Here is a 24,841-nt window from a genome sequence, read left to right as displayed (position 1 = left end):
CCTGTTATTACCAGACATATGACTTGTGGCCAGTGGGGAAATTCACTTGGGAGATGTCATAACATCTTCCTTGCAGAGTGGACCTGACAATTTAATATCAGCGATAAACACCCCTGAGGCAATAAAGTCCCACACACATCTACATTGTTGCTGTCATCACTCTGTCCTCCACGCTATCCTGGCACCAGATCTCGTGGGGATTCACTGAGTGAGGGAGAGGTCGTTTGGACGGGAGCCAGAAACTCTCCTCGGTAGCTCCGAGAACTTATCACCAGCTCTTCAGATGGCGCAGTAGGAGCAGGCTGGGGTAGAAATGGTATGGAAATGGGCATCTCCTTGATTTTCGTTTGGTGGAAAGTTGCACTGAAACTTCCCACAGATGTCAAAACACGTTGCTTTGACCCTGTGCTTCCAGAATATAGTGAGCAGCCAGGGTTATACTATCCAAGTCAAAAGAATGACCAACATGTTTTGTTTTGTTATGTCAGTTTTCTTATATATATACACATACACACATATACATATATATAATTTACATTTATGTAAAACTTACAAATATATATAAAACAACTCAGTTGTTTTGGAAGTCAGCAGAGCCCACTATGTTGTTCCACAAAGGCTAAGATCATTGCACAAGCAAGGTTAGCATTACTTAAAACTGATCTATAAAATTAGGGGCAAAAAGGAAAAAAGGCATATATATAACTGTGCTGTCCTTGACCTAATGCCTTATTTGCTTCTTTGTTGCTAAAGCCCACCCACCAACTCTAGAACTGAACATTTAGGTCTCATTTTGTGTTTTTTAATGAAGTCTAGGAGGTGTACTTTAAATAAAATAAATAGCAACATTTAAAGTACTCAGTTTAATGAGTTTTTACAAGTAGACATACATGGAACCACCACCCCAATCAATAGATAGAACATTTTTGTTGCCCGGAAAAGTTTTCTCCTGCCCTTTACAGTTAGTCCTCCTAACCCTCTGCACTTCTCACTCTAGACAGCCACTACTTCGATTTCTATTGCTATAAATTGGTTTTCTATGTTCTAGAACACCACATAAGTGGAATCTGACAGTATGTACTCTTATGTGTCTAGCCTCTCTTGATCAGCATGTTTTTGAGATTTGTCCATATTTTTGTTTCACTAATTTGTTCCTTTGTAATGCTAAGTACTTGTATGACTGCAGCACAATGTGTTTATCCACTCGTCTGTTGATGGACATTTGAATTGCTTCCAGTTGTGAATATTATGGATACAGTTGTTATGAACATTTATGTGCAAGTCATTTGTAGACATGTTTTTATTTTCCCTGGATCAATACGTAGAAATGGAATTATTGGATCATAAGGTATTTGTTTAACTTGAGAAGATGTCACCAATGTGTTCTCCAAAGTGGTTTTACCATTTTGTGTTCTCACTGGCGATGTATATGAGCGTTCCAGTGGTTTTATACCCTCACCAATACCTGGGTTATTTTTCAGTCTTTTAAAATTGTTGTCATCCTAATGAGTATTTAGTAGTAACTCTTTGTGTTTTTGATTTTGCATATCAAACATGATAAGTTTATTTATGTTCTATTATTTAAAAAATAGAAAATAGGTCTGTGATTTTGGCAGAAGTTAAGGAGCATAGCTCTCATCCCTGTCCCTGGAACCGACAACTAAATCAAGGCTTTTAATGAGCTGGGGAGCCCTTAGTATTCAGAAGCACAGCAACAAAGTGCCAATACTTGCGCTGAAGAATCCATCATCTAGCAGGGAGAGTGTATGTGATAAATGCTATGAGAATGCCACAGTCCATGTGGTGTGGGACTTCCAAAAAAAGAGAGAGGAGTTTGGCAATTGGGTGTAGGAGGCTAACAGCCTAGTGATTCAGCTAAATAAGATGAATGCATGTAAATATGAAAAGAGATAAGAACCGTATGAACAAAGGTTTTGGGTCAGGAGAAGGTGAGTGCAGGCAGGAACAGTAAGGAGTCAGTGAGGAGAGCACACGGGGCACTGACCTAGGAGGAGAGGCTGGGAGGCTGGCAAGAGATTTGAGAGAACCCTAACCGCAAGGCTCCCGCCTTTGACGCTCTTTAGAAGCCATGCAGATTTTAAGCAGACAAGCACGGAGCGAATTTGGAAGTTGTGGGCAAAATGTTGCAATGGGAGTGACTATAAGCAAAGACCCAATTTAGCTAACTGTGCAATAGTCCAGGCATTGAAGGTGGGAGGGACAGAACTTAAATTTTAAAGTTAACAAATTGATACTTGGGAAATAGTCTTGTGACTCCAAAAAATAAAAAACCTCTCATACAATTATTATAGCCCTTTGAATGTCCAGGTCTATTCTGACCAAAGGAGCCTCAGAAAGAACCCACAGAATATGGGGACTGATTAGATAAAGAAACAAGAAAACAAGTGCGAAAGATGACTCAGAGGTTTGGTGTCTGTGAGATGAGGGGCCCTGTGTAAAAGAACTATCTATGTCAAAGTCAAGAGGTACTTGAGGGAAGAAATAGCAAATTGGCTGGAGGCATGTGGAACATAAACTGCCTAGGCAGGGTGTCTGCGTGGAGACGTACAGCATGAGATGACGCATAGGCAAGAACGAGGCAGAGGATGGGTGAGAGGAGGCTGACCTTGAGGTAACTGAGGGAGAGAGTACACAGAAATTCAGAATCCCACAGAGTGAGCTTAGGGTCCCCCACATCAGCATACAGACAATAAATGGGAAGGAGAGGATAGTGGAAAGAGAAAAGGACAGTGCAATTTCCGGAAAGCCCAAGGATACCAACTGTGAGCCAAATATTACCACCCTTGCTGTAGGTGGGGCAACTGATGTTTAGGGAAGTTAAGTAACCAGTCCCAAACCACAGGGCTTGTGAGGGTGGAGCTGGCCTAGGATCTTAACCCCGCAGTTACCCAGCTCAGGCGTCACCTCCTCTAGGAAAGCTCCCTGCTCACAGCATCAGACCCAGAACCTCCAGGCCCCCAAAGTACTCCATGTGTCTGTCAGTTCTTCACATCCAAGGAATCGGGCTATTTCATATTACCTCAGCCTAGAATTATTCCCAGCTAATTTTAAAAGGCCAAAGGAAAACGAAATATTTTTACTGAGGTACTTTTGTCAGGAAACTGCAAATGAGGGCCACTGTGCTTTGCAGAATAAGTGAAGTGGGTTTTGGACAAAGTGAATGGAAACAAATGGGCAGACTCCTATTTCTTATAAGGGAAGTTGATTCTCCAGGTACCCACTGGACCAAGGTGTCTGTACTGCATGAGACAGTAGTTTTTTTCTCTAGGTACAGATTTAGCAGCTCCTAGAAAAAGTGGCCTAATACCATGTGGCCTTTGCACCTGACATGATGGCATCCTGCCCCGCCTCTGACTTCCCTGTGTGTGTGAAGAAGGGCTCAGCTGCCAAACGGAAGTATAATGCTTGACTTACTTGAGCAAATATTTCTCTGCCAAGCCTGAATTTCCTGAGGTAGCAGTGAATTTTTGTCAAGTGGAGGTGGTGGCAGATGTGCCAGGTAATTTATGTGCATGTGGCAGGGGGTGGGGGATGGGGGGTAGTGTATGTATGTGCATGGTTTTGAGTATATATGTGTGTGGTATGTGTGGGGGGCTGTGTGTGTGTGAGTGTGATGGGAGATAACAGCACAGCAACTAAGTGGGCAAGTTTGTGAGTCAACCTGCCTTGTCTCAAATACTGATTCCATTGCTCCCTGGCTTTCTGTGTGGCCTAGTATTCAACTGCTCTGTGCCACAAATTCCTCACTTATGAAACAGGTGTGATAATAGTACCTCCCTTGTAGGGTTTTTGTGAAGGAAAAAATGAGATACTGTATACAAAAGCATTTGATATGTTGCTCGGCCCACAGTAAATACTCAATAAATATTAATAATAATTGATGGCGGAGACTCACAGGAATGAATACTTTATATACCTGGGTTTTCCCATGTTTCAGGTAACCTATAAAAAAAGGGTAATCTATGATATAGAAACTGAAAAATCCTTGAGAGAAATATAAAACTTCCAAAAGAAATGCTGCATGTGTCGAGATCATTCAGCTGTTCTCTTTTTCTTTCCCCACCCAACAGAATTTGTTCTTTGGCAAAGATTAGGTCATTTACAGAGATTTGTTTAAATATTGTCCTCCTTTCCAACCTCCTCTGTATCCCATCTGCATTATGTTTGTCTTGGTTTATGATCTTGCAAATTAAGAAGAAGAATTACAATCTCTGCTCATTAGAATTGCACAATGATGAGAAGGGAAGACAGAAATTTTCATTTAAGGACCACGCATTACTCATAGTTTGAGACCTAACCTTGCTGCTTAACCATCTTAGCAATGCCCCGAGGGAACTATTGATACATCCATTTGCTTATGATAAAACAGACGTTCAGAGGGGGAAATGATTGGACCTAAGAACACAGATGACAAAGCCAAGACTCCAACCCAGGTCAGAGTGGTTTCAAAATTCCTTCCACAACACGTGTTACCTTATATTTGTTGGTGGATAATTGAAGCTAAACATTCCCTTGATATTTCTCAGAAGTATTCATTAGTGGGTAAATATTTTCCTACCACTTATTTTTCAGTTTTCAAATAAAAGCTATTTACCCAAATGATGAGCATTTACTTAGGATAAATTGCACTTCCTCATATAAAGCCAAATAGTCTGCTATAAAAAAGGCAATTTATCTCCAACAATAAGTGCAATTACTGTTGAAAAATACTACTCTTTCCTCAAGGTCTCCATCTCTTTCTACCTCCTCTAAGGCTTCTGAGATATTCTTTCTTTCCCCCTCCTATACATCAATCCTTGTGTTTCAAAGCATGTGGCCTCTCCTTATAGGTATGTTCTTTGTCTCTTCTGCCACATACGGGCTGATTGAAGCACAAGTCAAAATCTCAGGGGGATTTGAATTTACTGAAGGCAAGTATAATACCTAACTTATCTTTGAATCTTTTACACTCTAGGACAATACCATGCACACTGTAAGCACTGCATAAATGTTTGTTAAACTGTATTTATCAGTCTACCTTTTTTATGACCCTGGAATTTAATAACATTAAATAAATATTGCAGATATATTAAGTAAGATGAGTACTGAGTACTGAAAGCATCATTCAAAATTTGGCCATTTCTCTCTCTTAATTCATAGTCTAGGTAAGCCTGCCCTGACCTCTATACCAAGATTAGAAATTTGATAGGTAGAAATGAGAGAATTTTCCAGAATAAAAGATCTATGTAAGATGATTTTGAGTTTATCTGGAGAATATATGGAAGTGAGCTCATTTTCATATTCATCACCTTTTTATCTATTTCAACCTGCTTTACTGCAAAGAATGATACCATTATCCACTTGGACCTAGATGCCTCCCCGTCTATTGCTTCCAATACCTGAAGATATTTTATGAAAGAAGATAACTGGAATAACCAAAATAAGCACAAGAAAAATACAAAAGCTCAATGCCATTATGATGTTGGAAAGCTCTACAGAGACTATTTCAATCTCAGACTTTCTTAATCAATGTGGAAATGAGGCCCTGAGGGTAGATTGACTCAGCTGACCCATAGCTCATTGTCAGTAGATCAATTATGAAGACTTGGGTCTCCTGTTGACCCCAGAAGCAGCCAGGTTCCCAAATCATCACCCCAAATACCTAATTCAGCGTCTCCTACACAGAAGAAATCTTTGCTGGTTGATTCCAATAAAAAGAATATAATCTGACAGAATAGGAGAGATAAGTACAGGTTTTGGGATCAGACAAACAAGATTTAGATTCTGACCTGGTCACTTAACTGGCTGCATGGACTTGGGTAAATTATTTAGCTTCTCAGCTTGTTTCCTCACCTATAAAATGTGGACAATTACTTGCACTTCCTGAATGGTGTTGGTGAAATAGTGTAATGTTTATTAAGTGACTAGAACACAACAAATTGAGGACATTATTTTAAATAGTCCTTATTAAGTTACAAATTTGCATATTTTATTCTTCTTAATAATGCATAGGTTTTTAAAACATCATAGATCCTTTTTCTAAATTGAGTAAATGAAGAGTGGATTTTTTTTTTCTTTTGCCCTTAGAATGTTGAAATTCTTTTGGGTAGTATAAGTATTACTAAAGAGTCCACCCAGTTATTTCTCGTAAAAGTTCCTTTTCTTAAAAAAAACGTATTATCAAGAACGAAGTACTTTGGAAGGTGAAGGGTTACAGCATTTAGTGTAGCTAAGCTGGGTGATAGAGATAATTTTTTTTGACACTCCACAGAGCTCATTGTTTACTCTGGATAAAATGCAATGACATTTATTTAATAAACACTAAAGGAGGTCTTAACAGACCTCAAACTTAAGTCTTCTGTTCCAGAACTGGCCTTGATTGCAGTGTTTTTTTGATGTCACCTTGCCTTTCACACTGGTTCTGTGAGCTCAGGGGGAAAGCACACTATCTGCCAGTAATGGAAGAAGGAAGTGGCGCTTCAGGTCTTGGGAGGTTCTTAGGGAAAATAAATGAAAATCTGGTGTCACTTCTAAAGCACTACTGAGCCCTGATGTATATTGTGTTTTTATATCAAATATGGGAGTAAAAGTAAAGTGTTTTAATATCAAATACGTAAGTCACACTAGATGATTTTAAAAGTCCCCCTCCCAACCTCCAAACTCTAGAATGTTTTAATACTGATAGGTTGCAATGAAAGCCTATAGGAGTCCTTTTCCTGGAATCCCCATGATACGCTCCAGTGCTGGGTCACAAAGGAGTTCATTCAGTTCAGAACAGTAAGCGTGAGTCAGAGAAAACACTATTGTCCCAAACTTGTTTTCCTCCTTAAAACACTCATACTAACCAACAAAGAGTGAACAGAAAACATTTAGAGAAGAATTTCATGACAGGATGCCACAAATCCCCCCACAACTGGTCCATGGACTAAGGCTTAATTAAAGTCAGGGATTTCACTTACCCAGGTAAGGGGCTGGAGCAGATAGGAAACCTAGGCTAGGACCTGCTAACCAGACCCAGGTAAATTACTAAAGGAAAACACACGGTCTTGTAGTTACTCCCCATGAGGATGAGTCGCTGGCCTTTCAATAGATAAGCACTGTGCCGGCCGGGCTCTGTGACCCGCTTACTCTGACGGGCACCACAAAGATCTGTGCTTCTCAACCTGGCTCAACAGTGGAATTACCTGGAGTGCTTTAAATAATCCTGGTGCCCCAGTCCCATCCCCAGAGACTTCTAATTCAACTTGTCTGAGATGTAGCTTGAACATCTAGATTTTTAAAAAAGCTCCCACGTGATTCTAATGTGTGGCCAGCCTCGCAAACCACTGGCGAATGCCTAAGGTCTTCCAACAAACAAATCTTCCTCGTAAAATTTAGCTTTCTGGCATTGGGGTTTTGGTTTGATTTTTTTCTCCCCCGCGCCCAACACACACGGCCTACTTAGTGGGAGGGTGACTAGAATAGTCCCCAAGTGGAATTCATGAAGTGTCCTTGGTGGAACAGGAGAATCCTGGCGCAGGAAGTGATTCCCACCCAAACAAGGCATGAAAATGGTAACTCCCTGCTGTCTTGCGGCATCTGTTTTCTGGAGCCGTTTCCCACTTGCAGTTGTGCTCGGAGACAACACCGCGCAGCTGTCCCCGTCCCGTGGGCACGGGCGGACCACCAGGCGTTAGGACCCCGGCCCGCAGAGGCACCGTTTCCCCCGGGAGCGCCCCGCACCCGCCGCCCTCGCGCGCTCCCTCTCCGTTAAACCGATTCAGACTCCCGGGAAGCCGAGGCCTGTTGCACTTGAACCACCGTCCTCTCCTCCGTTCCCCCTAGTTTTTTTTTTTACTTAGAAAGCAGATATTTACTTTTCCAGATGGGCTCGTCGCAGGCCCCACCCTAGCAAAGAAAAAGAAAAGAGACGCTGAGCCTGGCTCCAGAGAGCTCCTCTTCCCGCCCGGGCCCCTCTTTCCTGGCCCAGGGTCCCCCGAGTCCAGGGACGCCGGAGCCTCTGCCCTTCCCCGCCCAGCACCTGGGGCGAGCAAACCCCTTTACCGCCCGTCTGTTCGCCCCACCCTTTGGTGATTTAGTGCCCGAGCCCCGCCCAAGGCGCTAATTTAACTCGACGTGCAGCACTTCCAGGCACCGCTGCTACGTACGGCTCGCTCCTGCCTGGGACCAGCTTCGTCTCGCTGCCGAGGCCGCGCAGCCCCTGCGCCGGTCCCCGTCCCCGCGGCCATGCGACTTGCGCGGCCGAGCGCCCCCGCAGTGTCGCGCCTCCTCGGCGGCCTGACCCTGCTGCTGCTGTGCCCCCCGGCTGCAAGGGGTGAGTCGGGGCGGGGGGACCCCGCCGCGCTGGGCAAACCCCGAGGCTGGGCGGGAGGGGCTGGGTCCGCTTCCATGACCACCGAGGAGTCTGGGGCCCCGGGGAAGTGAGGAATGTGGGCTTCGGTAATTGTTCCCGTAACTCCCCACCTTGAAGGCGCAAAGCCCCGACTGGCACGATCCCTTGGGACAGGAAGAGGATCCCCGCGGCTCGCTAGCAATTGGGGATCTTGCTGCGCGAGCCGCCAGCTGGCGAGGCTTTAGGGGTGAGGCGTGCAGGGCGGAGGAAGCACCGGCTGAGGGCGCGGGGCAGCCAACCGCGGGAAGCCGAAGGGCAGGGCTCGGATAGCGAGGATTTTCAAGCCCCTGCAGTCTCTAAGGGTGGCAGGCCACAGGGCTGCTCTCGCTTCTGAGCAGAGTCCAGTCGTGTGCAGCGCTCAGCACGACAGATTTGCACGCCACCTCCTCCAGCTGCAACGATCCTAGGGGGCACCCGTCTTTACTGTGTGCCCAGCAACAGCATCTGTATGGAGATAAATTCTAAACCACTTTTTTTTTAAAATAGTGAAGGGGAGGGGTTGATTCTCAACTTGCTTTAGTCTTGAATTAATTGGTAAGACATGGCAAGTTCTCAGCATGTCAGTTCAGCCCTGGATGGAAATGGTTCCATGTGCAGCAGAAACCATTGCTGTTTCCTTTACTCCCCTTGGGAAAGGCACGTTGCTATGAACTGAAAAGTGGTATTTCCTTCAGCTCTGTTTTCCCCCGTAGGTGACTGCAGCCTTCCCCCAGATGTACCTAATGCCCAACCGACTTTGGGAGGTCACACAAGTTTTCCTGAGCAAAGCACGGTAACATACAAATGTAATAAAGGCTTTGTAAAAATTCCTGGCAAGGCAGATTCCGCGGTCTGTCTTAGCGACAATAAGTGGTCACCGGTTGCAGAATTTTGTAATCGTAAGTTCTTCATTTCTTTTTAGAAAAGGTATGGCAATGGAATGCATCTTGTTAATTTTATCCATCTTCAGCGTGACTGGTAATTGATAGTTTTCTAGCTTTATTAAGCCCCAGGGTGTACCTGTTGGCACTTCACACTCCAGCTAATTGATGGCATTACTTTCCGGAATAGGTCCTGCTGCTTCATTAACAGTTGTTTTGTTTTTTTTCCCCCTAACACTGTACCTCCTCAACTAATCGAGAAAATAAACAGTAGGTATTGTTTAGGGAGCAAATTATATATGCATATGTTTGGCAATTACCTTGAGACACATAACATAGATGCTTTGTTTTCTTAAATTTCATTTTGTAAAGTAAGACTTACTAAATACAACTCTGTAGTGATATTTTAAAAAGTTCTCTATATTTAGGTCAGAACCTATCACTCCAGGCACAGTCCTTTATTATCCTTGACATATAAAGAAAGATAAAGATAAGACTCAATTCCTGTCTTTGACCACTTGGAGCAAAGGAAGCTACAGTAACTATAGAAATGGCCACAAGGATTTTTTGAAACCAAGTGTGAAATTAGCTTAAATTTTTTGTTTTTATCTATCTTTTTTCTATGGTAGAAGGCAGTAGGTTGAAGTACATAAGCCTTTGCACATGTATCATATTTCAGAGTTTATAAGTCTTCTACATAGATGCCTTCATCTAATGCTCCGGACAACTTCATGGAATGAGTAGGAACTCTTATCCCCATTTTACAGTTGAGGGAAGGGGTCCCCAGAAGTTAAATCACTTCCTTGAGATCTTCAGCTCTTAGGCAGGTGAAGCAGGGTTCAGACTTGAGTCCTGTGACTCTTAGGTCTGATGACCCTTCCACTATACTATGCCTCTGTGATGTCACATTTGCCCAGATATGACAGCTTGTAAATCCTTTTATGTAAACTATTGTCTCATCTGATCCTTGTCTCCATGGTGTTTTGGGGATTAAATGACTTTACATGTGTAAAACATTTAGAAGTTTTCGATATATGTTAGCAATTAATATTACTATTATTATTGTTGTTCAGGCCATTAGCACCTGGAGTACTGGTTCTCATCTACCTCTGTATCACATGGGGCAGGGGAAGGGAATTGGCACTTACTGAGTCAGTGCCAGAGCTGTGCTGGGCAAGTTCAGTGGGTTATATTTTCTGAGCTGTGGGCGTAGTGACATGTCTGGACCAAATCTACTTCACAGGCCTCCAGTAATTAGGAAATGAAAGTATATATGTGCATATGCTTGATACACTGTAAATGCCATAGTGATATTAATATAGCTAAATGCCAAATATGTGCACAGAAGTACAGACAAAGGGATGAAGTGAGGAGCAGATAGTTCCAGATAATTAAACATAGATTATAAAATAAAGCAATATTGCTTTTTTTGTTGTTCCTTTTGTTAATACTTTTCAGGTAGCTGTGATGTTCCAACAAGGCTACTTTTTGCGTCTCTCAAAAAGCCTTATAGCGAACAGAATTATTTTCCAGAAGGTTCCACGGTGGAATATGAGTGTCGTATGGGCTACAAAAGGGACCCTTCTCTGTCAGGAAAACTAACTTGCCTTGCAAATTTTACATGGTCCAAAGCAGATGAATTTTGTAAAAGTGAGTATGATTTTAAAGTATTTTTATTCATATGGTGTTTGAGGAAATAGTATTTCCTCATGCTGGAAGTCTCTGTGTAGCTATTATTATTTAGAATGATTCTTAAAAGAGCCATTAGAATCATTTTATTTTAAATTAGGCACACTAACTACTTGTGAGATGGGGATGTTAATTTACTCACAGATTTCACATTTAACTAGTTTATGGTCACCTAAAACAAATAAGAATATATTCAGAATATGTGGCTTTTTTGACACTTACAAAATGAAGGAAGGGTTACAAAAATTTAAGGGTAAGAAATTCCAATGGTTCAGATGATGAATTTTCATAGATGTGCCTGATATTTTAATGAAAAAAACTCAATTTGTGTTCTCTTCTAGAAAAATCATGTCCTAATCCTGGAGAAATAAAAGATGGTCATGTCAAGATAACAACCGACATATTATTTGGTGCATCCATCTTCTTCTCATGTAACACAGGGTAAGTTTTGGCATATTGTACACTCTGTATTTAACAAATGTAAAAACAAATTAGGATATAAGATGGGCAATTTTAGATTTGTGGCTGGTGTTTACAAGTTAGTAGCTATAAAACACCCCCTCTGCTCAAGGATCTTTCATCATTAGCCCACCACAGTTAAATGTAGTAAAATCGGGCAAGAAGGAAAGATTCCTTGTGACCCCAAAATCTCTCAGTACTTAAATTTCAGTACATAAGGGATTCATGATAAAATTTTACATGTGGTTAGTAAAGGAAGAAACTTCTGATATGTTGATACTTATGGAAATTAACTTCTCCAAGTGTTAAATATGAAACCAATCTTTAACTAAATAATGAATTTGCATATGGCTTTTTCTATATGCTAACGACCTATTATAAAATATCATGGGTTAAAAATGTTTATTCCTACTGTGAAAATATCATTGTGACCTAATGTGTTTTCTGAGTTCATTATGTAGGGGAAACAACTCATTAAGTATCATCAGTGTTACTTTATATTCATTTTCTCCTTTAAAATATGCAAATTGAATTATGATATTTTAATGTGTGTGTATGCCTGGTCTTTATACAATAAAAATATCAATATCACTATATCCCCTGCACTAAACACAGATGTTTGGATCATTAATATCACATAAAATCTGGGAGTACTTTGAACCCTTTAAATATATATATATAAGTATTTCCTATTATTCTATAAAGACTGTATTGATCTTTTAGAACTCAGAAATATAAAGCATTCGAGCATCTGTATCCTTTTTAAATGTTTTAGAACACTTCAGTATTTCCTAACATGTGCCCCACCCCAATAAAACATGTCTTATACTTCTTTATTCTTTAGGTAGTAGCTTTTATTAATTGTTTTGCTTTTTCTTTAAGTGGCCATACGAATTTTTATCATCTATTGTTTTGTCTCCCTGTGGTGGTATAGTAAATATTTTAAGATGATATTCTGGAGAATTTAAAGGAAGGCAAATATGTATGAATAGAACTTAACTTTTTTTCTCCCCTCATTACTTCAGGTACAAATTAGTTGGTGCAAGTTCTAGTTTCTGTTCTCTAGTGGGAAACACTGTTGGGTGGACTGACCCATTGCCAGAATGCACAGGTAAGGCTGCAAAAATCCAGGCACTTTGGTTGTGGAGCTGAATAATAATGGTAAGCTACTTTTCCCTATTAAGAATCATCCAGCATGTGTATTCGTAGTACCCTCAGTCCCAATGTGTGAGTGTCTTAGCTAATTTACAAACCTTTATTAGTAATGTTCCTTAATTTATTGATGGTGGGGATGAAGAATTAAAAACAAAGTAAGTGGCAAGAGAGAACGCACTGAACCCAGATGTCTTGAATTCAAATCCATCATTTTTCTAACACCCTGTGTTGCCTGTATGCCTTTTTAAGGATTATTAACTGAGCTCATTATCCAGAAATGTGTTAAAGTGTGATGTATTTTTATCATTAGAGAAATAAGGTTATTACAATAAGGAAGAAATAGGATTTCTGTACTTGAGAATCTTATCTTCTCAGGAGGAGACAGGGCACAGAAATAATACCATAATGGATATGTCAAGTCAAATTTATGTCCATTAGAGATATATGTCTCCTGAAAGTTGAGAGGAGCAAAATATATGCAACATTTTAAAATGTAGGCTGTATTTTGCCCATCCTTGGTAAAATTATCACTAGGTTGAACTTTTTTTTTTTTTTGAGAGGGCATCTCTCATATTTATTGATCAAATGGTTGTTAACAACAATATAATTCTGTATAGGGGACTCAATGCACAGTCGTTAATCAACCCCAAGCCTACATCTCAACAGTCTCCAATCTTCTGAAGCATAACGAACAAGTTCTTACATGGTGAACAAGGTCTTACATAGTGAATAAGTTCTTACATGGTGAACAGTACAAGGGCAGTCATATCACAGAAACTAGGTTGAACTTTTTGGTGTTATTAGGAGCAGGAAACTAGGTAGATTTAGTGTAATTTATCAAGCATTTATTGGTTAACACTCTATGGTAGGGAATGTGTGGGGTCAACTGATAGAAAGACAAATTAAATGGAATCTTGCCAACCGGGAGCTTACCCCTGCCCCACCCGCCTATATCTGCTGCTTCTCCTTTTTCCTCATTATTATTACTTTTAAATTTTCATCGTGACTACCCACCACCACCTTCCCCATTCCACCCTCCAGGAACGAATGATGTACATGATACTAAATCAATAAGGAAAAGAAGGAGGAGCCGGACCGTGTCCCTTAGTGACGTAGGAAACTTCTCACAAAGTCTAGACAGTCTCACAGTCCGAGGCCAGTGTCTCCATAAGCAAGTGCTGTAATGAATTTCTCAGAAATGTCGACACCTTCCAGTGCAGAGGAGCTTTTGGGCTGCAAACCCACCCCCTCTTTGTGCTTGCCCACAGCCTGGCCACAGTCCCACTGTCTTCTAACTTGAACTCCATGGTGACTGTCCTGATGTCTCTATTTTCCTCTGACTCTGATCCATCTCCCCAACTCAACAACCACTGATGTCTGTACCCTGCAGAAGAGAGCCCCAAATTTTCCCTGAGCAGTCTAGCGTCTTCCACTATTCCTGTAAAGTCCTACTTCTTTTAGAAGCTAGTTTTGTTTTTCCACATAACTTACTTCTCTGTTTTGACAATACCAAAAAGTTTGAGTGGAAAGTGTTCTTAAACAATGAGTCGTTTCACTTCAAGTAGGCACCCTTGGCCTACAGATGTACAAGAATGCATTGGGGTTCATGTGTGGCTGTAGATGTGAGGAAGGAAAGAACAATGGACATACTTGAGAATTATCTTTGCTTATACATCAGACATAGGTGATGTTCACCTCTGAATGAAGCCTCAATGTCAGAAGGTTCTGTTTTCCTATCTCCATCAATGTTTTCTTTTCCAGAAGTAATTTTAATTGATTAGCCTGGAATCTATCCCTGATATGCACTGTGTCATCTCAGGCCCCTGTCTTTATCTTAAGCTCTCATTTCTAATCACTAAGTCATTTTGCTTTACCTCCTTAATATATTTCTCAAGCGTGTATTATACCCTCCATTGTGTTACTTCTAATATAGCTTATCATCCCTCATTTGGACTATTGCAGAAAGGGCCACCGCTAACATGTTCAGAGCCCAGGGCAGTAGTATAAATGGAAGTCTCTGGCGTAAAGCTGGGCCTTCCTTTAATAGGTGCTCCCTTATTACACTGCGAGAGATAATGTATGTCTGTAATGGACAACTCGGCCTAAGCACCCAAGTTATGACCCTTACGACCTTTACTCCCATTCCATTGAACTTTGGGCTAGAGGTGTGCAGTATAGACCATCCTAAAGAATATTGACTATATGTCTGCTTTGGCAGCACGTATGCTAAAATTTGCACAATGCAGAGCATAGCATGGCCCCTGCTCAAGAATGACACACAAATTCATAAAGCATTACATATTTAAAAAAAAAAGAGAATATAGAGCAGAAGAAGGGACCTCTCAGGCCCTGACAGGGGTGTTGGCACAGGGAATTCTGGGTTCCACTTCCTGGAGCATGATTTAAAATGGGGTAGGCGGAGCTATCACTGAGCATTTCCTCTCAGCCCTACAGACACCTCGCCTAGTAGTGAGAGAAACAGCCGGATGGGGGCAGAGCATGGCCTTGTAAAGTGTGGGAGCAGGCAGGAGTCCCACTTGCCCGAGTTCAAAGCTGGTACCGATTGCAGTGACCTCCGTCCTCCATTCTCACATTCCTTTAGCGTTTCAGCCATACTCTACCCAGAGTGATCCATCCGAAAAATGAATGTGACTTGCCTCTTTCCTTCCTGAAGCTTATGAGTGTCTCCTCATTGCTTACGAAGCCCAAACTCTTAGTGTAGCATACAAGGCTAGCCACGGTCTACCTGCTTCTCCGTCTATGTCTTGCTCCCATACTTTATGTTCTACCCATGCAAACTGCTGTAGCTTACCATGCACCTCACGCTTCTTTATGCCCCTAACATCTTTCTTGATGCTGCTGCCCCTCCCTGTCCTGTCCTTCAGCTTTTCTTTGCTTGGCTGTTTTTTTTTTCTTCTTATTGAGAGTCTGTTCTTGTAGTCCTTCCCTGACCTCCCAAGCTGCTTAACTGTCCTTCTGTCTTTCCACACCATGGTACACTCTTCAATGATGAGCCCCACTATTTTGTATTGAAATGATCTCTTTGGATCTCTCCTCACTCTATTTTAAGACATTGTAACTATCTTACTCAGTTTTGCACTTCTGTTTATAGAACAATGTCTGCTCAGAATATATTTAAATTGAACTGATAGTAATGTGTGTAGTCAGTGCACACCAAATCCACTGTAAATCAGATTAGCTTGTCCTTACTCTTTGCTTTGATCAATGGGCTAAAAGTAATTTATGAATTTGCCAGTATTCTCTGGATACTTAAGGCCATTCAGTGTGATATAATTTGACGTATGCATGATCACATTGCTTTTGTGCCTAAAAAAAGAAAAACAACTTCCTGGCTCTAGAGAATGTGGAGCTATTGAATTTTTTATCAGGGAGACTGCCAGAAGAGGCCTCTTTTTATAATATAACCACAGTGACTCTGCTTATTTGTTTTACAAATTCGGCTGTTCAGTAAGATTTACTTTAAATAAAAGGCTGTGAGTCAACACATGTTTAAAAAATTTTGTCTACTGTCAAAATGTAATCCCACATTTAAGATCTTTTTGCTCTATCCAGATGATGTATTCCTATTTCCAAGTGTGTCACTTGAGTTCCCAACTGCTTTCATCTGGCATCATTTCACCCTGGAGTGAAAAGTAATGCCCTCTTGTGTGCCCTGCCTTAGAAGAAGGGTACACCTTAGGTTCAAGCTCAAGTCCCATTTGCTCCCTAAAGTCTGTGCCATGCTGTCATCTCTGAACTCCTGCAGCATTTACTTTCTCTAGGACCAGTGTGATAGGTAATATGTGCAGACTTGATTGTAGTTTTTGTTTTACGTAATGTTCTAAATCTTTTTATTCATATACACTGGTCTCAAAGTTAGCATTCATATTTTATAATATTTGTATGCAGAGCTCCAAATATACTCCCCATTACTTAATAGGTATTTATAAGCATCCCGTGTTGATAATGCTGCATTTAGAAAACTGGTAGATTTTTATTTTTTTAAAAATAAAATCTTTAACATGTTTTTAAAATAATATCTTAACATGTAAAAATACATAGCCAGTTTTATTAATATGTATTGAAATTTTTTTTAAGAAATATCTTGTCCAGAACCACCAGAAATTGACAATGGAGTAATTCAAGAGCCACAGAACATTTATGTATATAGACAGTCTATAACGTATAAATGTGCAAAGGGCTTCACCTTGATCGGAGATAAGTCTATTTCTTGTACTGTGAAAGATGACCAAGTAGTATGGAGTGGTCCACCCCCTGAATGCAAAGGTAACTCATTTCCATAACTTTTTTATTTTATGCTTATTCTTAGGTCAACTACAGAGGTTCTATGATTCCCCTGAGAAATGAACGTAAAATGTTGTACATATGCATATTTCCCTTTTTTCTTGGAGGGGCACAATTTTTCATCAGAGTCTCAGAGAAGTCAATGATTTTTAAAAAAGAAAGAGTCACTGATGTGGGGACCATGTGGTAATATTAAATATACAAATACACACACACACCTATATAGATGTACATATATGCACACATACATATAATATGTCTTGTGTGTTTAGTGAATTTACTGAAATTTGCTATTTCTTACTATGTTACTTTTAATAAGTTAACATAGGTCTGTGTTTATACAGAAAACATATGAAATGGTGTCTTTTATTCAGTTGGGAATCTCAGTTGGGAAGGAATGTTGGATGGACTGAGGGATTTGGACAGTGACTATCTATGTTGTGACAGCTGAGAGGAACACCTGGCTAGCTGTTAACATCGTGTTCCATTCATTTATTTCCCACCTCCAGAATTCCTCTCTCTCACTGACCATTCTTTATGGCAGTGTCCAAGTAGGTCATGGCAGGCCAGTGCTCCCATTATAGTAACTACAAAAGCTGCGAGGGTTTTTTAAAAATCACATTTATAAAAGCATAAGATACAACTGTGGCTACAACTAGGACTGAATGAACTCAAAGTTCTGGGGTGGGGACTGAGGGTGAACCATTCTGCAGGGTACCTGGGTCGAGAATCCACCCTGACCCAGATAAAAGACCGCTGCCAGGAAAGAGAAACTAGCAAAGCCTTTCACTGTTGTGGTGGGCTAGGATAGTACACTGGAAATTGAGGTCCTCAAATGCAGAGCCGGTTCTTCTCCAGGGCCATTTGCTGGTCTCCGGGCATGTGGGACTGGGAAGACAAACCCAAAATATCCAAAGTGCAGAGGAAATCTCTCTGAGCCTTATGGTATCCAGGTAACGAATACCCATCAGAGGAACAGGCCTGTGTCAGGCACACAGCAGTCTCCCCGACTTAAGGCATGTGTGCCCATTCTGAAGCTGTGGGGGAAGGAGGCTAGATTGCTGCCCTGGGTGGCTGCTGAATGGGAGACCTGGCTCCCCCACAGTCTCTTGGGGCTGAGGAAACAGAGATCTACCAGGCTGTCAGTGAAAAGCCCAGAAGTGCCTCTCCCAAGGAACAGAGAGCAAGCACAGGTAGGCTGGGTCTAGAACTAACCAGCTCAGTGCCTCGGAGGCTGAGGAAGGATGACCTTAAACCAGTCTGCCTGTTAGAAAAGGGGACCCTCTCCCGGGAAGATCATATGTGGGTGTTTTATATACAATGTTTGGCATATGATACCAATGTGCGAAGAAGCAAGAAATTATAACCAAATCAGAAGAAAATAAAACCACAGAAAGACAAGATATTTGAGTTACCAGAGATTTTAAAGTGATTAGTATCTTTAAGATATTAAAGGAAAAGCTAAATAGGGAATTTCAACACAGAATTGGAATCTATAAAAATGGAGTAAAATAGGCATTCTACACCTGGGAAATATAATGTCTGAAGTTAAGAACCCAATACATAGGTTTAACAGTGATTTGGGCTCAGCAGGAGACAGTATTACAACCTGGAAGAGAGGTTAGTTAAAAATGCCCAAACTAAAGCACAAAGAGAGAAAAGGCATAAAATAGAAATGAAAGTTTAAAAGACATTTGAGACGTGTTAAACTGTTCTAATGTGTTAAAAAAAAAAAAGAGAAGAGGTGGAGAGACAGAGAAATATAAAATAGATGGGTAGAATAGAAAACTAATAGAGGGCATTTGATATAAAACCAGCTATATCAGTAATGACATTAAGTGTAATTTGACTAAGATTGTCAGACTAGGTTAAAAAATAAACTTAATTATTTTCTGTTTACAAGAGACAGAGTTTAATGGTAAGAACACTGAAAAGTTAAAAGTAAAGGATGGAAAAATATACTGTGCAAACGATTACTAAAATGAAGAAATAAAAGCAACTATTAATATCAGAAAAGTATACTTCATATAAGACATTTCATAATGATAAAAGGGTCAGTTCAAAGGAATAGATCACCATGTGAAATCTATGTGCACTATCCAAATAGCTTCAATCTGTAGTAAAAGCAGACAGAAAGAAAAATAGACAAATCCATAACTATAGTTCAAGAATTCTACTTATGTATCTCAACAATCAAAAATCAATAAGAATATAGCTCAGAGCAACAAACTTTAAAAAAAACTGACACTTGAAGCTTGAACCATATCAAGACGGATGGCAAACACGTTTCATTTGACCGTTGCCGGACTCAAAACAACCAATTAAAAAGATAACTAGAAAAGTAACTTCTCAGGAAATTTAAGCTATTGTTGTATAGAAGCCCTCTGCATCAAAAGTGAGAACTAACTGTTAAAACAAAGAATAAATTTTATATATGAGGGCCTCAAATGAAAAGTCCATATAAAAACTTGACTTACCTTAATAATAATACCTATTTTTTTTTTGAGTGTCTACTGCTATATTACCTGCTAGGTATTTTACTTGCGTTATCCCACCTAGCACCCTGTGAGAGAGGTGAAGAGAGCAGAAATAAAGAACACGGGACACCTGAGTGCCCAGAGCAGCCCGTGAGCTGACGTGCAGGCAGTGGTCCTGCTGGATAATCTGACATGTTCCTTCAGGGACAGACACTCCATGAAATAATTTACCTAAATTATTTCCCTTATTCCTTACTGTAATGTTATAAAATCTGCTTTGTTTCCATGCTCATTTAACAGATGAGCCAACCTAAGCTTAGAGGGATTAGAGAACTTGACAGGAGTCTGCAGTGTGTAGCACAACAGGCTTCAGCACTATTTAATTCTGCCTTGAGAGGCAGTGTGTCTGAACAACCCGAAGTCAAACAGGCATTAAAAGCCTGACCTGTTACTCTGCTGTTAGATTTCTGATTCTCAGAACAGGATTTTCACTGAAGTTAGATTTCAGATGTTTGTTATCTGGTCTATGATTCAGAGGAACTAAACTAATGTATTTGAAGTTGGTAACCAGCACAAAAAGAGACAAGGGATTGATGTTATTCCAATGGACTTTACTACTTAAAAAAGAAGTGAAACAGAACAAGTTGCCAAGGCCACGAACATGTCCTCATATTACTTTGGAAAAAGTAACTATGTTGTGATTATTTCTGTTGGTCAAATGGTTTCATCTGCTCTTTGGTCTTGGCATGAACATGGGAAGGTAATTTAGGAGGGAAAATATCTTTATTTGGGGTGCATCACAGAATGAGATCATTGCCAACTCCAACTTTGGTTTCCTTTCTTCACACAGAAGACAATTTAAGAATTTCAATACTACTTTGATGTAAATCCACTTTAGTTGACTGAAGATATAATTTATATCAAAGCAAAAACATGTCGTAATTCACTTCTTAAGGAAATACACGATAAAACCTGGTTTCCTAAAAAGTACTATTTAGGTATTTGTGGGGAAAGAAAGAGAAGAGTCACAGAACAAGCAATTGGTTCCTCAAGCATTATATAGCTAATTAAAAAACAATTTTTTTTTCCTCCATAGGAAGTTCTTTCATTTCCAAGGTCACACCAGCAGTTCAGAAAACCACTATAGTAAGTGCTACAGCTACAAAATCCCCACCAACTCCTCAGAAGCTCACCACAGTGAATGTTCCAGGTACTGAAGCCCCATCAACTCTTCAGAAACCCACTGCAATAAATTCTTCAGCTACAAACACCCCGCTAACTCCTCAGAAACCCACCACTGTAAATGTTTCAGCTGCAGAAACCCCATCAGCTCCTCACAAACCCACCTCTATAAATTCTTCAGCTACAAAGGTCCCACTAACTCCTCAGAAACTCACCACTGTAAATGTTCCAGCTACAGAAACCCCATCAACTCCTCACAAACCCACTACAATAAATTCTTCAGCTACAAAGTTGCCACTAATTCCTCAGGAACCCACCACTATAAATGTTCCAGCTACAGAAACCCCATCAGCTCCTCACAAACCCACCTCAATATATTCTTCAGCCACAAAGGTCCCACTAACTCCTCAGAAACCCATCACTGTGAATGTTCTGGCTACAGAAACCCCATCAACTCCTCACAAACCCACCTCAATAAATTCTTCAGCTACAAAGTTGCCACTAATTCCTCAGAAACCTACCACTGTGAATGTTCTGGCTACAGAAACCCCATCAGCTCCTCACAAACCCACCTCAATAAATTCTTCAGCTACAAAGTTGCCACTAATTACTCAGAAACCTACCACTGTGAATGTTCTGGCTACAGAAACCCCATCAGCTCCTCACAAACCCACCTCAATAAATTCTTCAGCTACAAAGGTCCCACTAACTCCTCAGAAACCCATCACTGTGAATGTTCTGGCTACAGAAACCCCATCAGCTCCTCACAAACCCACCTCAATAAATTCTTCAGCTACAAAGCTGCCACTAATTGCTCAGAAACCCACCGCTGTGAATGTTCCAGCTGCAGAAACCCCTTCAGCTCCTCAGAAACCCACTACAGCAAATGGTTCATCCACAACAGCCAAAAAATCCCCCATCTCAAACACTGTATCTACAGAGACCCCACAAGCATCCCAGAACCCCATCAAGGCAAATTCTTCTGCTACACAGGCCACACGAACAACCCAGAGAGTCACCACAGCAAAAGCTTCATTTACACAGAGTCTTCCAGGAACACAAAAGTCCACTGCTGTACATGTCCCTGTGACTAAGCGTCTCCACACAACACAAAGATTGACCTCTGCTCATATTGCAGCGACACAGAGACCAGCTGTTTCCAGGACAACCACACGTTTCCATGCAACAAGCACTTCTAAAGGAAGAGGAACCACTCCTTCAGGTCAGTTGACAGTGTTCAGGTTTCCAAGTATGGATGTAATGCACTCTAGTAGAAACTTCAACTTGACCAGGATCACAAAACTCAATAGTCTCTTGATCTATTCTAACCAAAATCTTCGGAGGCAGACTTAGACTGTGATAGGGCAAATCTTTAGAAAAGAAACATTTTGCAGTGGTATTAAAAAAGTTGTGGCCTCATGAAAACCATCCTGAAATAAGGTTGGTGAAAAAATTCTGTTTTCTATAGTAGCTTTAGGGAGTCTTGAATTCCTTAAGACCCTTCAAAGAACCAAATAGGTGACATCCACAAGGTTGATTTCTGGGTCTGGTTCACTGATAGAGACTCAAGCATGCGAAAGGATCTCTCCAGATTCCTTAGAGCTTTGAACTTGGTAAAGCATCTCAACAGTGTGTCCCAAGTAGTTGAAAACACAGAGTTCTTTGAAATAGTTCATATTAATATAAGACTCTTTAAATGACAGTTTTTATGCAAGTGGAGTACCGTATGCTATAGACTTCAGAAATACCTGTGGAGTAAATGAATGAAACCCCTTTTACTAGCTGCTGTTACTTCAGGCCACTGAATTTCTTCTTATCTTACAAGTTGCCTAATGTATAGCCATTTTTATAGCTATTCATGTTCTCTATTAGAGATCCCCATTTTTTAAATTCCTTGAAAAATCTTGACAGAACTGAGCCAGGAGATAACTTTTTTTTTTTTTTTTTTTTTTTTTTTTTTTTTTTTTTTTTTTTTTTAGAGGGCATCTCTCATATTTATTGATCAAATGGTTGTTAACAACAATAAAATTCAGTATAGGGGGGTCAATGCTCAATGTACAATCATTAATCCATCTCAAGCCTAATTCTCGTCAGTCTCCAATCTTCTGAAGCATAACGAACAAGTTCTTACATGGTGAACGAATTCTTACAGAGTGAATAAATTCTTACATGGTGAACAGTACAAGGGCAGTCATCACAGAAACTTTCGGTTTTGATCATGCAATATGACCTATAAACCATCAGGTCAAATATGAATATTCATTTGATTTTTGTACTTGATTTATATGTTGATCCCACATTTCTCCTATTATTATTATTATTTTTATTTTTAATAAAATGCTGAAGTGGTAGGTAGATGCAAGATAAAGGTAGAAAACATAGTTTAGTGCTGTAAGAAGGCAAATGTAGATGATCAGATGATCAGGTGTGTGCCTATGGACTAAGTATTAATCCAGGCTAGACAAGGGCAGCAAGACATCCACGGATGCAGAAGATTTCTCTCAAAGCAGGGGGGGTGAGGTTCTGAGCCTCACCTCTGTTGATCCCCAAATTCTCACCTGATGGCCCCCCTGCGACTGTGCCTGTCTTAGGTTGTTCCTCCCTTGAGGAATCTTACCCGTCTCTGGCTAACCAGTCATCTTCCGGGGCCATACAGGGAAATGTAAAGTTGGTAAGTGAGAGAGAAGCCATATTGTTTGCAAAGGTTAGCTTTTTACTTCTTTGCAGATTTATGCCCTGTGGCTTCTATGCCCAGCACTTGTCTCGAGGTATCTTTACCACCTGGAGGAATTATGATACTCGGTAAATTCGATATGAGGCATGAATTCTATTTAAAGTTTGTAATTAGGAAGGAAGAAGAAAAGCTATAGATGTAGCATATGAAGGAAACTTGGGAGGATTGATTATTTCTTTGACATATCTTCTTGTATAGTACCTTAAGTATGTATAGGTTTTAAACTACTAACTAATTTGCACACACATATTGACATAATAGGAATACGGTGACATAAACAAAGCAAATCTATAATTACCAGCCATCTCCAGTGAAGCCAAGAAAACCATTTAGGCACCCTAGGCATTTGTGAAAATTTATCTATGATATGATGGATATTTTCCAACTGTACTTGAACCATCAGACAAATTAAAGCAGCCCATTTCTGGGATCTGTTCACATCCCATATGTTCTTTTAACCATAGATAGTCTATAGTCATGAGATTTTGGGGTGCTACAACTTGCACCCCTCCCAACTCCTGGTTGAGTTCCAACAGTACAGATCCAGTCAAATTCGTTGTCTCACTGTATGCACATGCCAGCCTAGACATCTCCCTCCTCCTTCTCATGGCAAGTCCAGGAGATGGTGGGCTGGATGCAGCCACAACCGCAGCATCGTCCGGATCCCTGTGGAGGCTTTTTGATGATCATCCCCCGGCACGAGTCCTCCAGAGAGTGCTGATGCCGGAAGCTCCTCCTCATATCGTATCTTAGTTCATTTTCTGGGTATCCAAGCTAGGCCTTGATCTTCTGTTAGTCCATTTTTGGGTTCTGTAATTCTGCTGCTGTTTTGTTCCTTCAGTTTTTCCTTTGTTCCTATACTCCTCAGATGAGTGAAATCATTTGGTATTTCTCTTTCTCCACTTGGCTTATTTCACTGAGCATAATACTCTCCAGCTCCATCCATGTTGCTGCAAATGGTTGGATTTTTCCACTTCTTATGGCTGAGTAGTATTCCATTGTGTATATGTACCACATCTTCTTTATCCATTCATCTACCGATGGACATTTAGGTTGCTTCCAATTCTTGGCTATTGTAAATAGTGCTGCGATAAACATAGGAGTGCATCTGTCTTTCTCAAACTTGATTGCTGCGTTCTTAGGGTAAATTCCTAGGAGTGGAATTCCTGGGTCAAATGGTAGGTCTGTTTTGAGCATTTTGATGCACCTCCATACTGCTTTCCACAATGGTTGAACTAATTTACATTCCCACCAGCAGTGTAGGAGGGTTCCCCTTTCTCCACAGCCTCGCCAACATTTGTTGTTGTTTGTCTTTTGGATGGCAGCTATCCTTACTGGTGTGAGGTGATACCTCATTGTAGTTTTAATTTGCATTTCTCTGATAATTAGCGATGTGGAGCATCTTTTCATGTGTCTCTTGGCCATCTGTATTTCTTTTTTGGAGAACTGTCTGTTCAGTTCCTCTGCCCATTTTTTAATTGGGTTATTTGTTTTTTGTTTGTTGAGGCGTGTGAGCTCTTTATATATTCTGGACGTCAAGCCTTTATCAGATCTGTCATTTTCAAATATATTCTCCCATACTGTAGGG

The 24,841-nt window shown here is 40.6% G+C and overlaps 1 protein-coding gene and 1 non-coding gene across 9 annotated transcripts in view; both read left to right on the top strand.

Annotated features, from left to right (window-relative positions):
• The first annotated feature begins 8,075 nt into the window (after positions 1-8,075).
• Positions 8,076-24,841, top strand: part of CD55 (CD55 molecule (Cromer blood group)) — a 49,232-nt gene continuing 32,466 nt past the window's right edge. For all 8 annotated transcript variants that reach the window (XR_012122888.1, XR_005060531.2, XM_073217010.1 and 5 more), the window contains exons 1-8: positions 8,076-8,314; positions 9,085-9,270; positions 10,711-10,902; positions 11,283-11,382; positions 12,426-12,511; positions 16,654-16,842; positions 20,434-20,547; positions 21,658-21,741. Coding sequence is in view for 6 of the 8 variants with exons in the window: in XM_073217010.1 (XP_073073111.1) it covers positions 8,227-8,314; positions 9,085-9,270; positions 10,711-10,902; positions 11,283-11,382; positions 12,426-12,511; positions 16,654-16,842; positions 20,434-20,547; positions 21,658-21,741 (1,039 nt within the window). In the remaining 2 variants the exon portion in view is untranslated. The remainder of the gene's footprint in view (positions 8,315-9,084; positions 9,271-10,710; positions 10,903-11,282; positions 11,383-12,425; positions 12,512-16,653; positions 16,843-20,433; positions 20,548-21,657; positions 21,742-24,841) is intronic.
• LOC118971866 (U6 spliceosomal RNA) lies at positions 14,760-14,861 on the top strand. Its single transcript, XR_005060577.1, has one exon. It is a non-coding gene; the product is annotated as a U6 spliceosomal RNA (small nuclear RNA).

The sequence above is a fragment of the Manis javanica genome, chromosome 11 (assembly GCF_040802235.1).
Source record: "Manis javanica isolate MJ-LG chromosome 11, MJ_LKY, whole genome shotgun sequence".
NCBI lineage: Eukaryota > Metazoa > Chordata > Mammalia > Pholidota > Manidae > Manis > Manis javanica.
This window is presented reverse-complemented; position numbering and strand designations above follow the sequence as displayed.